The 15,071-nt window shown below is 43.6% G+C and overlaps 1 protein-coding gene across 1 annotated transcript in view; it reads left to right on the forward strand.

The window, feature by feature from the left end:
- Positions 1-13,746: 13,746 nt before the first annotated feature.
- usp31 (ubiquitin specific peptidase 31) overlaps positions 13,747-15,071 on the forward strand; it is a 96,670-nt gene continuing 95,345 nt past the window's right edge. The window contains exon 1 of the mRNA XM_041206480.1: positions 13,747-15,027. Coding sequence (XP_041062414.1) covers positions 14,335-15,027 — 693 coding nt within the window. The 5' untranslated portion in view covers positions 13,747-14,334. The remainder of the gene's footprint in view (positions 15,028-15,071) is intronic.

Below are 15,071 nucleotides of genomic sequence, written 5' to 3' on the forward strand. Positions count from 1 at the left end.
ATTCTGAAGGAGCGAATCTATCTCCACTTGGAGAGGCAAGGTTTGATCAGGGATAGTTAGCATGGCTTTTTAGAGGGAGGTCATGCCTAACAAATTTGATTGAATTTTTTGAGGAGGTGATCAGGTGTGTAGATGAGGGTAGTGCAGTTGATGTAGTTTATATGGATTTCAGCAAAGACATATTAAGAAGGCAAATGCACATGGGATACAGGATAATTTGATAAGATGGATTCAAAATTGGCTTAGTTGTAGGAGACAGAGGGTGATGACAGAAGGATGCTTTAGTGACTGGAAGCCAGTGTCCAGGAATCAGGGATCTGTGCTGGGTCCCTATTATTTGTCATTTATATAAACGACATAGATGACTATGTGGGGGGTAGGATTAGTAAGTTTGTGGATGACGCAAAGATTGGCCGGGTGGTTAACAGTGACGTTGAGTGTCTTGGACTACAGGAAGATATAGACGGGATGGTCAAATGGGCAGATAAGTGGAAGATGGAATTTAACCCTGAAAAGTGTGAAGTGATACACTTTGGAAGGAGTAATTTGACAAGGAAGTATTCAATGAATGGCATGACACTAGGAAGTTCTGAGGAACAAACGGACCTTGACGTGTGTGTCCGTAGATCTCTGAAGGCGGAGGGGCATGTTAGTGGGGTGGTGAAAAAGGCATATGGGACACTTGCCTTTATCAGTTGAGGCACAGATAACGAAAGTAGGGAGATCATGTTGGAGTTGTATAGAACCTTGTGAGGCCACAGCTGGAGTACTGTTGCAGTTCTGGTCACCACATTATAGGAAGGATGTGATTGCACTGGAGGGGGTGCAGAGGAGATTCACCAGGATGTTTGCCTGGGATGAAACATTTAAGTTATGAAGAGAGGTTGGATAAACTTGGGTTGTTTTCGTTGGAGCAGAGAGGACTGAGGGGCGACCTGATCGAGGTGTACAAGATTATGAGGGGCATGGACAGGGTGGATAAGGAGCAGTTGTTCCTCTTAGTTGAAGGGTCAGTCACGAGGGGACATAAGTTCAAGGTGAGGGGCAGGACGTTTAGGGGGAATGTGAGGAAAATCTTTGTTACCCAGAGGGTGGTGACGGCCTGGAATGCCTTCACTGTTCCTTCGAGGCCATGGTAGTGCCTAGGAATGGACTTATTTGAGTTTGTAGGAAAAGTTTTCATCATCATCACTGACTATGGTTTGAAGTCAGTAGACTGCATAGTACTACAATGGAAGCAGTCACTATATCACCAAGAAGGATCTTCACAACAAATGGCATCCCAGGCATTGTGGTGTCAGACAATGGACCTCAGTTTCTTAATGAGCTGTTCTACAACTTTGCACAGGAATATTGTTTCATACGCGTGGCTAGTTTGCCTAGATCCTCAGTCATACTGAGAAGCAGAAAAAGGAGTTCAAACAATCAAGGAATTGATGAAAAAGAACCAAGATATTAACTTAGCCCTTCTTAACTACAGAATCTCACTGCTAAAATGCAGATTCTCGCCATTAGAACTATTAATGGGAAGACAGCTCTGAACACAACTCCCAGCTCTACAACAAACACTGCAACCTAACGTTAGCTCAATTAGGAAATGTGAGGAGCAATAAAGAGACAGTCAAGCTCGTAATTTCAACTTCAGGCTCAGAGCACGAGACTGAAAGTGCTACAGCCCGGGGAAAGATGATGGATATGAGATCAGTAGAAATAAGGCATTGTCATAGAGTTCCACAACCGAGATCTCATAGAATTGAGGTGGACCATGGAAATGCCAGAGGGAACCGAAGAGCCTTGATGTCATTGGGAAGGAGATCAATGGAGCCTTGAACATAGTATTTAGATCTGGATGGAGACAAGGAATCAGAAACAAGTATAAACTCTAAAACCACCCACGTGGAAGACACTCTTATCCAACGATGAGAGAGTGCAGTCTGGCTTGAACCTCGAAAGGAAATCTGAACCAGATCAGGGAAATTGGTCAAGGCACCACAGAGACAAACCTGTGAAGTCTGAGACTTTGGTGGAGATGTAGTAGGATGTATATTGTTGTAATGAAGACTTGGGGGGAGATGTAGAGTAAAGGGTTAACAATGGGAGCACTTGATACTGATGTAACTACTGATGTAACTATGATTCAATGTTACATGTCTAAGAAACTGAGAACTGGTGGGAAACCTGGTATAGAGTACTGAGATGTACATAGGTCTGTCAATAAACAAGAATGGTTCCTACAAATAACAATCTATGGTAGCATTCTTGGGTGAACAGGCAAACCCTAAAGAAACCCCATCTAGAACCCAACCCCAAGAGGAAACAACTATAATCTTCAAAAGCTGTCTTGATTCATGAACCGTACCTTCAGATTGGAAAATTGTGTGTGGCACTCTGCTACTTAAGAAAGTTGAGAGATGGAATTATAGACTGATTAATGTAACTTCTGCTATCAGGAAATTACTGGAGTCTACGATTAAGGATAGAGTGACTGAATACTTCGAAAATTTTCAGATGATCAGAGAGAGCCAGCATGGATTTGTAAAAGGTAGATCATATCTGACAATCCTGATTGAATTTTTTGAAGAATTGACAAAAGAAATGGACGGGGGAATATCTATGGATGTTACTTATATGGACTTCAGAAGGCTTTTGATGAAGTGCTTCATGAGATAGTTAGCTAAAGTTAAAATTCAGAAATTTGAAGGCAGATGATTAAGCTGGTTAGGAAATTGGCCTACCAGCAGTAGACAGAGAGTAGGGATACACTAGAGTGGGGTACAGTAGAAGAACTTAGAATTGAGAGGAAGGTGTTGGAAAGGCAATCTTTACTTAAAATAGATAAGATACGAGGACTGGATGAGATGCATCCAAGGGTACTTTGGGAAGTGAGAATGGAAATTGCAGAGGCACTGGTGATAATCTTCCAGTCTTCCTTAGACACAGGGGAGGTGCCAGGGGACTGTTACACCCTTGTTCAAAAAGGGATGCAAGGATAAAGCTGGCAACTACAGACTGGTCAGTTTGACTTCAGTGGTAGGGAAGCTTCTGGAAACTATAGTATGGGATAAAATCAATAGTCACTTGGACAAGTGCAGCATAATTAAGGAAAGCCAGCATGGATTCATTAAGGGAAAATCATGTTTAACTAACTTGCTGGAGCTTTTTGAATAGGTAACAGAGAAGGTTGATAAGGGAAACACTGTTGATGTGGTGTATATGGGTTTTCAAAATGCATTTGATACAGTGTCACACAACAGACTTGTGAGCAAAATTCTAGGTCATGGAATAAAAGGGAAAGTAAGCACTTGGATAAGAAATTGGCTGAGTGACAGGAAACAGTGAGAACAGAGAGTAGTGATAAACGATTGTTTTTCAGATTGGAGGAAGGTTTGTAGTGGAGTTCCCCAGGAGACAGTGTTGGGAACCTTGTTCTTCCTGATGTTTACTAATGACCTAAATGGTGGTATGCATGGCATGATTTCAAAATTTTCGGATGATAAAAAAGTTAGAAATGTTATCAACTGTGATGGAGATAGTCTTGAACTTCATAAGAACATAAACATATTGGTGGATGGGGCAGACAAGTGGCAGATGAAGTTCAATGCAGAGAAGTGTGAGGTGATTCATTTTGGCAGGAAAAATATGGTGAGATAGTATAAATAAAAGGACAGCCTCTAAAGGAGTGCAGGAACAGAGGGACCTCAGTGTATATGTACATAGGTCATTGAAAATGGCAGGGCATATTGAGAGAGCAATTAATAAAGCAAATAGTACCTTCAGCTTTATTAATAGGGCCATTGAGTACGAGAGTGAGGAGGTCATGTTTAACATCTTATTCAAGTTCGTTAGGCCTCATCTGGAGTACTGCTTCCAGTTCTGAGTGCCATATTTGAGGAAGGATGTGAAGGCATTGGAGAGAGTACAAGAGGAGATTCACAAGGATGATTCCAGTGATTAAGAACTGTATCTATGAGGATTGATTGGAGAGGTTGGCACTCTTTTCCCTGGAGAAAAGAAGGCTGAGAGGAGACTTGATAGAGGTATTCAAGATCCTGAGGGGTATGGACAGGATAAACTTTTCCCACTCAAGAGAGCATCAAGAACTAGAGAGCACAGATTCAACATAATTGACAAAAGGAGTAAGTATGATGTGAGAAAATTTTTTTCACCCTGAGGATGGTTAGAGTCTGGAGCAAACTTCCTGAAAGGGTGGTGGAGGCAGGTTCGATTGAGGTATTCAAAAGAGAATTGGATTGCTACCTGAAAAGAAAGAATGTGCAAGTTTTCGGGGCTAAAGCAGGGAGTGGGACTAGGTGGAATGCTGTTTCAGGGAGCTAATGCAGACTTGATGGGCTGAATGGCTTCCTGCACTGTAAAGATTCTGTGATACTGTGTTAATAGGCATGTACTCTAATTGGCAGGATGTGATTGCTGGTCTCTTGCAAGGTTTTGTGTTGGGGCTTTAACTATGCACCACATTCATTAACAACTTAGATGATGGGACACACAGGCACGTATCCAAGTTTGTCAATAATTCAAAGATAGGTGGATCATGAGCAGTGTAGGTAAAAGCATATAATTAAAGACAGAATTCTGCTTTCTGGGTGGGGAATCTGATGTCGAGACCATTTGCAGGCTCTGATCCTGCACTAGGGGTGGGAGTAGTCACGGACCACAGTTTTGGTACAGGGAGGCTTCTAACTGACTGGGAGGTCAAGCATCTGAGACAGCAGCAAGCATTGTCACATCATTCAAGCATATCCTCCACCAGTGCAGATACACTCACATCAGGGGGTGCTTGTGTATGGTTAGAAAGGGTGGCACTGGGTGGAAAGCACATCAGTGGTGAGTGGGAAGAGTTGAGAGAAGCAGAGGCAGCTGTAGGCAGTCCCCATTGGAGGATGGAAGACATATATAGCCCTGCTCAGCTAGGCACAGATGGAGAGCCTTGTGAGTTATAAGAAAGGTGCCTCTACTTTGACCACCAAAGACAGATGTGTACCCACATTTCAGAGTCCCATAGGCAGAGTGAGCTTATGGGCTGAGAATGGAAGAGTCCATTCAGCTCATGTACACCATCTTGGCTCAGGACTTTAAACACATGAGCCCCTCCATTGTGAGAAAGGCCAACCTCATGGAGAGCCAGGTGCAATAGCACTCTGAATGGATGCAAGAATATCACATTGACAAACACAGAATATATGCAACGCACTATAACTTGGATTGGTCAGTGGCACTGGTGTCTCAAAATTGCATGGAGTGGATGTCTGTTATGCCCTAACTCATACTCCCTTCTATTGAACTGGAGGACCATCCAAAGGCTGAGGCAGTCACCAAAGAGGATGAGCTACCTCCACTCAGAGGATGCCATCATCCTCATTGCCTCTTTGGCCCCCCTGATTGAGGGACCATCTATGCAGCAGGGCCCTGTGAAGGAGATTGTTCCTGCATTGATACTGATGCAGAAGCATCAAGCAACAAGCAGACACAAGTGGGCAGGCTGCTTCCATCTCATCCGTGGCCACAAGGGGAGAATCACGTGGAAGTGGCTGCAAGTGGAAGTCACTGCGCTGGTCAGAGTACTGAATGGTTCACTGGGGTTTATTTCACTTGTTAATGTGCACTTTGTTACTTCTTGCTAACACTGTAAATATTGACATATGACCCCAGACAAGGAAGCTTCCATTCTTTAATAGCAAAACTCAAAAAGACGGATGAAGTGTTGAATGGAAGCCATGGTTTTTGAAGGAGGACAGTGAGACCACTGGATAGACATGCATCATTCATTGGTGGTTAGACCCAATCTATTTAATGCTGCATCATCAATGTTCTCACAGGCAGGTCAAAGAATCTCCTTCACAGAGACAATCTCCTTTCAGGGCATGCAATCCTGCTGGGTCAGAAGCACTGAAGTAAACCTTGCCTGGATCAAATGTTCCCTGGTGTTGATACCATCCTCATAAAACCTTCAAGTCCTGCTCCAGCCCTGGCCACCTCCCTGCACATTCTGGGCATCTTGGTGTTCTACATCTTCTTCCTCCTCTTCCAACTCCTGCTCCTCTTCCTTCCATGAGCTAAGTCATTCTAGGGCTTCATCTTCTTCAAAGTCTACAGCTTTCTTGTGGGCCATGTTATAGAGAGTGCAGCAGATCACCACAAAGTGTGAGACTCTTGCAGGCATCTACTGCAGGGCACTGCCAGTCTGTGCACTGGGGCTGCATCATCAGGAGTCCTGTGGTCTGCTCAGCACTGATCCTTGTGAGCAGATGGTTTGGCTGTAGCACCTTTATGGTTATAGATCATGTAAATAGGTAAATATCCTCTTGTCCCCTTGAATCCAATGGCAAAGTATGGGGGTTGGTATGAAGGGTTGCAGCACTCAGGACTGCCAGAGGATGAAGGCATCGTGGCAGCTGCCAGAAATGCAAATACACATGCAGGAAGCTCTTGATGTGGTCACAGACCAGCTGAACGTTGAGAGAGTGGAAGCCCTTATTTTACTGAATCTCCCTGGCCACTCATTTGGTGTCGATGGCCACATAGGTGCAATCAGTGGTGCCCTGTACATGCAGGAATTCAGTGATGGAGGTGACACCCACTGCCCTTGCTCTCTGCAAGGCCCTTTCTGTTTGAAATTGTACGTATCGCCCAACTTTCATGAAAAAGACATCAGTGACCTGTGAGATGCAGTGGTGTGTTGCTGCTTATGAGATGCCACAAACATATTGTTGATCCTTGGTAGGAGCCAGAGGTGAAGAAATTCATGGCCATAGGGATTCGACAACTACTGGTGATCAGTAATGTGAGGTGTGATGTCTTCCCAAAGGGGGCATAAATCTTAGTGACAATCTGGCTACAAAGGCGCCATCTCCTGCGGCACTGGTTATCCAACATTTCCAGGTAGCTTTTTTTTTTCGTGGCACACTCAATATAGCTGATTTACTGTCAGTATGGCCTCCATTGCGTTCCTGTCCCTTGTTTCTCTCCTCTCCCTCCTCATGCCCGGGGCTCTGCATCTGCTGCTGAGGATGTTTAGCCTCATTGCTACTAACTCAATCTCTCAGTACTTTAATCTCCTGTCAAGCTGTTACCTTGCTCATGTTCAGCTACACTCACAATAATTTCTGGTCCCCCACCATTCTTATAGCCACACAATCCCTGGAGGGTCACGTCTCCCTCCATTGTCTGAGTGCACACAGCCCTCTAGCTCTGGAACCTCTGCTCACCCGATGGCACCTGTGTGCGATGATGGGCTGTGACTGTCTGTCTCCCCACAGAATGTTGCCACTTTCATGCACCTGGACTGTTTCTGATCCATCATGTAACCTATGCACCTCACCAAAATTTCAAACTGGCCATTAACGAACTAACAATAAGCTCACTAACAAGATGAATTCACCATTTATCCAAGTTGGTTGGGTTGCTGACTCTCACCTTCTCCCATCCTGAGCAAAATCATCAGAGGCAGAAATTGCAACATTAAACCAGCACTCCAGCCAGTGGCGCTAATTTTTGCGCTTGCCCACCACCATGTTTACCCCATTAGGGCTTAAAATTCCTGCCCTATAAAACAATATTAATAGATTAAGTGAATGGGCAAAATTGTGGCAAATGGATTTCAATGTGGGCAAGTGTGAGGTCACCTACTTTGGACCAAATAAAGACAGATCAGAATACTTTCCACATGGTGAAAAGCTAGAAACAGTGGAGATCCAAAGAGACTTGGGGTCCAGGTACACAGGTCATTAAAATGTCACAGACAGTAGTGAAAATCATCAAAAAGGCTATCTAGAGAATTAGAATGGAATTGGCAGAAGTTGTGCTGCAGTACAGCTATACAAAGCCCTAGTTAGATGATACCTAGGGTAAAATTTTATAGCCCCGTCATGGAGGTGGGGGGCAGGGGGCTGCAGAGTCATAAAATAGGGCAAGCCATTCAAAAGTCCATTGACTTTGGTGGACTGTAAAATCCCGCTGGTGTAAAATTCCCCCCCTGGAGTACTAAGAGCAGATTTATGTTCCACACTTTAGGAAGGATAGATTAGCCTTGGAAGGAATGCAGCATAGATTTATTAGAATGATACTTAGACTCTAAGGGTGAAATTATGAGGAGAGACTACATAAGCTAGTGTTGTATTCCTTGAAATCTAGAAGGTTAAGGAGTGATTTGATTGAAGCTTTCAAGATATTAAGGGGAACTAGTAGGATAGACAGAGAAAAACTATTTCTGCTGCTTGGGGAATTTAGAACTGAGGCACATAGCCTAAAAAATTAAAGCCAAGCCTTTCAGGAATTTTATTTTATTCATTCATGGGATGTGGGCATTATTGCACATCCCTAATCGCCCTTGAGAAAGTGGTGGTGACCTGCCTTCTTGAACTGCTACAGTCCATGAGGTGTATATCCACCCACAGTGCTGTTAGGGAGTTTCAGGGTTTTGACCCAGCGACAGTGAAGGAACGACGATACATTTCCAAGTCAGGATGGTGTGTGCTTGGAGGGGAACTTCCTGCTGCCCTTGTCCTGCTAGATGGTAGTGGTCATGGGTTTGGAAGATGCTGTCTAAGGAGCCTTGATAAGTTCTTGCAATGCATATTGTAGATGATAGACACTGCTGCCACTGTGCTTCGGTGGTGGTGGAATGAAGTTCCTGAATGAAACACTTCTATATACAAAGGATGGTAGAAGTTTGGAACCCTCTTCCACAAACAGCATTTTAAATCTGAGATTGATAATGATGGTTTGTTAATTCTCAGTATTAATGGATATAGGGGAAAGGTGGGAATATGGAATTAGGTCAGAACTCAGCCATGATCTCACCTAAACTTGGAAAAGACTGGAGGGACTAAATTACCTACTTCTGTTCCTATATGTTCCTAGATGCAAGAACTACAGAGTAGTACAAATGAAAGACTTCAATTATCCTAATATAGATTTGGGATAGTAATAATGTGAAGGATAAAGAAGGGGAGGAATGTGTAAAAAAGAACTTTCTTAATCATTGTGTTTACAGCTCAATGATGAAGGTAGCAGTGCCGAATCTAGTTCTGGGGAATGAAGTAGGGCAAGTAGTTTAAATGGGGAAGCATTGATCATAATGTCATTAAGTTTCAACTAGTTATGTAAAAGGATAAGGTGAAATCAAATATAAAAATGCTTAATTGGAGGAAGGACAACTTCAGTAAGTTGAAAAGGGATCTGGCCATGTGGACTAGAATCAAAAATTGATAGGCAAACAGCAATTGAATGGTCGGAGACCTTCAAAGAGAAACTGGTTTGGATCCATGAGGGAGCAAGGAAGGGCATCCAAAGCTAGAGCTTCCTGGATGATTAATGACATGGAGTTTAAAATGAGGCAGAAAAAGGAGGCTTATGATAAATATAAGGTTCATAATACAGTAAAGCACCAAGCTGAGTATAGCAAGTACAGAGGAGAACTAAAATAGGAGGACATAGGGAGAGTTTCAGAATAGATCAGCAGCTAACATTAAAAGGAACCCAAAAGTGCTTTACGAACATATAAAAAGTAAAGGGATAGTCACAGGAAGAGTGAGGTTAATTAGGCAGCATAAAGGAGGTACATAGTCTTGTGGAAGCGGAGATACTGAATGAGTACTTTGGATCTGTCTTCACCAGAGAAGAGGATGCTGCCAGTGTAGCAGTAAAGGAAGCAGTAGCGGTATTGGATAGGATAAACATAGATAAAGAGGATGTACTTAAAGACTTTGCAGTCTTCAAGTAGAAAAGTTAGCTGATCCAGTTAGGATGAATCGTAGGTTACTGAGGGTGGACATTACAGGGGCTCTGGTCACAATCTTCCCATCTTCCTTGGATGTGGGGTGGTGTCAAAGGACAGGAAGATTGCAAATGTTGCACCCCTGTTTAAAAACGGGGAGAAAATAAACCCAGATAGTACAGACAAGACAGCTTAACATCAATGGTGGGGAAATGTTTAGAAACAATAATTGGGGACAAAACTGATATTTGGAAAAGCACAGGCTAATAAATGAAAATCAGTATGGATTTATTAAAGGTAAATTGTGTGTGACTAACTTAATATTATTGAGTTATTTGGTAAAGTAACAGACAGTATTGATGACACGGCAGTGCAGTTGATGTTGTGTACATGGATTTTCAGAAGATGCTTGATGAAGTACCACAAAACAGACTTGTTAGTAAAATTAAATCCCATGAAAGTTAACAACAGTGGCAACATGAATATAAAATTAGCTTATGAACAGAGAGCAGAGTAGGGTCGAACAGTTGTTTTTCAGACTGGAGGGAGGTATACAGTGTTATTTCCCAGGGTTTGGTGTTCTTTTTGATATATATTAATGAAATAGACTTGGGTACTCATGGCAGTTAATTTCAAAGGTTGCAGATGACATGAAATATTAAAGGGGTTGCAGAACAAAGAGTTCTGGAAATGTACATAAACAAATTTTTGAAGAAAGCAGGACAAGTTGAAAAAGCTTTATTAATAGAAGAATAGAATCCAAAAGCAGGGAAGTTATGCTAAACCTTTATAAAACACTGGTTGAGCCTCAGCTGAAGTATTGTGTTCAATACTGGGTAAGACACTTTAAGAAGGTTGCCAAGGCCTTAGAGAAGGTTCAGAAGAAATTTATCGAAATGGTACCAGAATTAACAGACTTCAGTTTGTGGAGAGATTATAGAAGTTGGGATCGTTCTCCTTAGAGTAGAGAAGATTCAGAGGAGATTTGATAAAGGTGTTCAAAATTACTAATAGTTTTGATAGAATAAATAAGGGGAAACTGTTTCCAGTGGCAGAAGGACTGATAACGTGATCTAAGGTGATCAGAAAAAGAACCAGAAGCAACATGAGGAAACTTTTATTTGACACAGGAGCTGCTCAGGGGAAAGAGTAGGAGTGGAACTAATTGGATAGTTCTTCCAACAAGCACGATAAACTGAATAGCTTCCTTCTGTTCCAAATGATTCTATTATTCTACGATACCATAACCCAATATGGAATGACTGATGGTAAACCTAAAATAGGCTTTATAGACTACAGTTTATATATTTATTCACAATTAAATTCTGCTATGAAGTCCAATAGTTTTGGCACATATTATAATCTAAAAACTTTAGGTCAATTGGTCCTTAAAGGGGCAGTTAGCCTTAAAAATAATTTCTTTTGAAGAAACATAACACTGTTTTTCATTTTTAAACACAAAGTTCTGGTGACTAGCAGGATAGGTTCAGTCAATTTTGACCCTCATTCTACCCTCAGCATCTGTGTAACATTGTGTTGAATTGTCTCCATTAATCACTAATTCAAGGTGCCTTCTGCCTGAACAATCACCAGACGCAGCAATGACTCTGGTAGTATTTCAGGGACCTTCTGGTAATCCTTCGTGGTCAGATTATCAGGCAACTTAATATTATCATAAGATCATACAGCACAGAAGAAGTCAGACAGCAGGAGAGAAAAACAGAAGTAAAATTTTAGGTCAATGACCTTTTTTAGAACAGAAATGTAAACTCTGTTTCTTTCTCTACAGATATTGCCTGACCTGCTGCATATTTCTAGCAATTTCTGTTTGTTTATGTGAAAGAACTATACAATTAGTCCCACTCCCCTTATCTTTCCCCATGGCCCTGCAAATTTCTTAACCACAATTGACTTTGCAACAAACAAATGTATCTGCATAATTATACTGATGCAATCATGGATTCATACTCCCAATCAGCACTCATGTTTGCAATGACTCATTAAATGTTCAATCTTCTGTTGGCTCAGGTATAACCAGGCATTGACAGTGACACACAGTGTGTTTCAATAGGAAGAACTCCTTGCTACTTAAACTTAGGTGGCGATTGGCAATCTAAATCAATGAATGAATCTTGTTTAGGATCACAAATTATCTGAAAATGAAACAAAACAATTCAAAATTCATTACAGCTTGTGTTCCACCTATCCTATCTGAGCTTGATGTTGACATTACATCCAAAAGTGCAAATAAATTCCTCCTCCTCTCACACTGACTTGGCTTTCAAGCCAGAATCTCCACCCAAGTCATACAATCAAATAACATTTGAAAAACTGAGAATACCACTTCGCTCTTATTGCTGAGTACTCAGCCAGTGGTTGCATAGTAAGATTCTTGTGGCCAGATTTTACTGTGAAACAAGAACAGAAAATGTTGGAAAAACTCAGCAGTTGTGACAGCATCTGTGGAAAGAGAAAAACAAAGCTGAGTCCGTGTGACCTTCTTCAGACTCGAAATGTTAACTTTGTTTTTCTCTCTCCACAGATGCTGTCAGACCTGCTGAGTTTTTCCAACATTTTCTGTTTTTGTTTCAGATTTCCAGCATCCACAGTATTTTGCTTTTATTTTACTGTAAAATCTCTGATACAATTATTGCATTGGTGAAATGTCATAGTCGCTTCTGTGCATCGGTAGGTGCTCACTATCACTCTGGGGCAATATACAAGGACACTAATCTTGTCGGTGATGATGTGAGACCCATATTGATTTCCTGTTTTGATCAATATTCTGATATCACATCCACATCAAACCATGACCCTGCTACTGGGTTAGCTTTCTTCTGATTTTCTCTTAGGCAAATGGAACAACAGAAAAAAAGCGATTCGGTGCTCATCAGATGATGATTCAATGGCTGAGGCATTTACTCATTTTATCTGCCGATAAATAACCACTTGGAAATCATTGCGTTATGAAGTTGCAGAACTCTTTTTTTCCTGATCCAGAAGGTTGTGAGTTCAAGCCCAACTCTAGGACTCAGGCTTTTATTGTGACACTCATAGGGCACCACTGAGGAAGAACTATCTTTCTCAAACTCTGGCCTTTTGAGTATCCCCAATTTCCTTTGCTCCACCATTGACGGCCGTGCCTTTAGGTGTCTAGGCCCCGAGCACTGGAATTATTTCCCTAAGCCTTTCTTTAACTCTCTCTTTCCTGATTTGAGAGCTTGTTAGAACTTGTTTAATTGACCAAGCTTTTGCTCAGCGGTCTTAAAATCTCCGAATGTGACTCAATGTCAAATTGGTCTGATGACAGATTTGTGACATTTCACTGTTAAAGGTGCAATGTGTGTACAAATTATTATTGGGTAATCAAAATATGGTGTATGGGAGGAAAATAGAAGCAGAAACTTTGGACCAATTGTGAGATGGTGCAATATAAACTGTATAAAGAACCTTCATAATCGTAAGCAGGAAGAAACAAAATTGTTAGATAGTTCCCTCCCCTTTAAAGGAATTTCACTCGCCCTCCACCTTCTCCCCTTTAAATTACTTCAACCCAATGCCGCAGGGAGGGGCAGGTGATTGGCGTCATCCTGACCCAATCAGAAACAGGGAAAAGTTCGAAGGACCCAATGGGGTTCGAAAGAGGGCGAGGACGCGACGGTTGCCATGGTGAAAGGGAGAAGGACACCGCCCACCTGAGCGAGTGAGCAGGAGCGATGGTTGAGAGCGGCTGGGCGGTGCGACCGGACCGCTGTTAGTGGGAAGGCCTTGTCAGCGGGAGCCGTGGCCTTCCGCACACGCCGGGGTCTCGGGGAGAAGAATGAGCCGGACACGGAGTACCGGCTCGGACAGCGGCTGCCAGCTCGCAGGCCGCAGCCTTACGAGGGGATCGAATTAAATCCCGAGCCGCGCTGAGTGAGAGAACCGGGGGCGAAGGAGAGGCCGGGGGTGGGGGGAGGAGGAGGAGGGGAAAGAGAAGAGGAGGGGAGGGGGTAAAAAAAACCCACGCAAGAATCGGAGGGACCCCGCCCGGGTGCAGGGGCGATGCCGATCCCCGGCCAAGGGAGGGAGCCGGGTAGTGGAGCCGAGCGGCGCCTCATGGATCCGGCGCCTCAGTGAGGCGGACACCGCGCTCGGGGTCAGCACGGGGTCAGGCCGCCCGGGAGGGCCGGGGCGCACGCGCGCTGGATACCCCGGAGCCGCTGCAACTTCACCCAGTGCAACTTCAAGCAGCAGGCACACACTCATCTGTCTAAAATACCCTCTGGAGATTCATCCCATCCCTTTTTTTGACTTATTGCATTGCAAATCTTAACACTTTCCCATTGAGTTTTTTTGCACCTTTTATATTTTTGCGTTTTACAAATTGTTACCTTTCAGTTTTTAAAAAATAATACAATCGCAAGTTCAAAAATTTCAAGTTGCAATTTGGAAATGTTGCATTTACTTAAGTTTGTAATAAATTGGTTTTTCCCTTCGATTTTTGTTTGTTTTTTTTTGCAATTTGTACTTTTTTGCTTTACGTTTTCTTGCTTTTTTTATAAGGGGAGGTGTTGAATTTTTAATCCACCATATATTTTTTTGGAGGGAGGTTTGGGGAGATGTCTAAGTCGGCAGCTAAGGAGAAAAAGTCCTTTAGTAAGAAACTTTTCCGGCGTGGCTCGGCGCGCTCGGTCGGGAGTTTTATGAGCCGAGTGCTGAAAACTCTGTCCACACTTTCGCACTTCGGCACCGAGGAGGCGGCTGAGGACGAAAAGGACGACGGCGGCTTCAAGAGCTTCCGAGCAGCCGAGGCAGGAGCAGCCATGGGGATGGGCATCGGACTGGGGGCCGGGGTCGGGGTGGTCTCCTCGGCCTCCTCCATTATCATGATGATGAGCGGCATCAACCCCGCCGCTGCCGCTGCCACCGCCGGCCACAGCGACTCGTCTGACAGCTGCTTCTCTGGGGATCGCTGGCAGCCGCCCGGGGTGGCCGGTCTCAAGAACCACGGCAACACTTGTTTCATGAACGCCGTGCTTCAGTGCCTGAGCAACACCGAGCTCTTCGCCGAGTTCCTGGCCCTGGAGCAGTACCGGGAGCAGTCGGCCGGCGGACTGGATCTCCCCGAAGGAGGAGAGACCCGGGGCCAGGAGGGAGAGGGGGAAGAAGAGAAGACTTCCAAATCCAACGGGGTTTTATTCCGATCCAAAAGCCAGGCGGACGCGAGAGGAGAGGTCACTGAGCAGCTCGCTTCTTTGGTCCGAGCCCTCTGGACTTCAGAGTACACCCCGCAGCTCAGCCGGGAGTTTAAGGTAGGACTGTCATTGCTGGAGAAGTCACAGCCTTCCTCCTTCAC

The sequence above is a fragment of the Carcharodon carcharias genome, chromosome 15, assembly GCF_017639515.1.
Source record: "Carcharodon carcharias isolate sCarCar2 chromosome 15, sCarCar2.pri, whole genome shotgun sequence".
NCBI lineage: Eukaryota > Metazoa > Chordata > Chondrichthyes > Lamniformes > Lamnidae > Carcharodon > Carcharodon carcharias.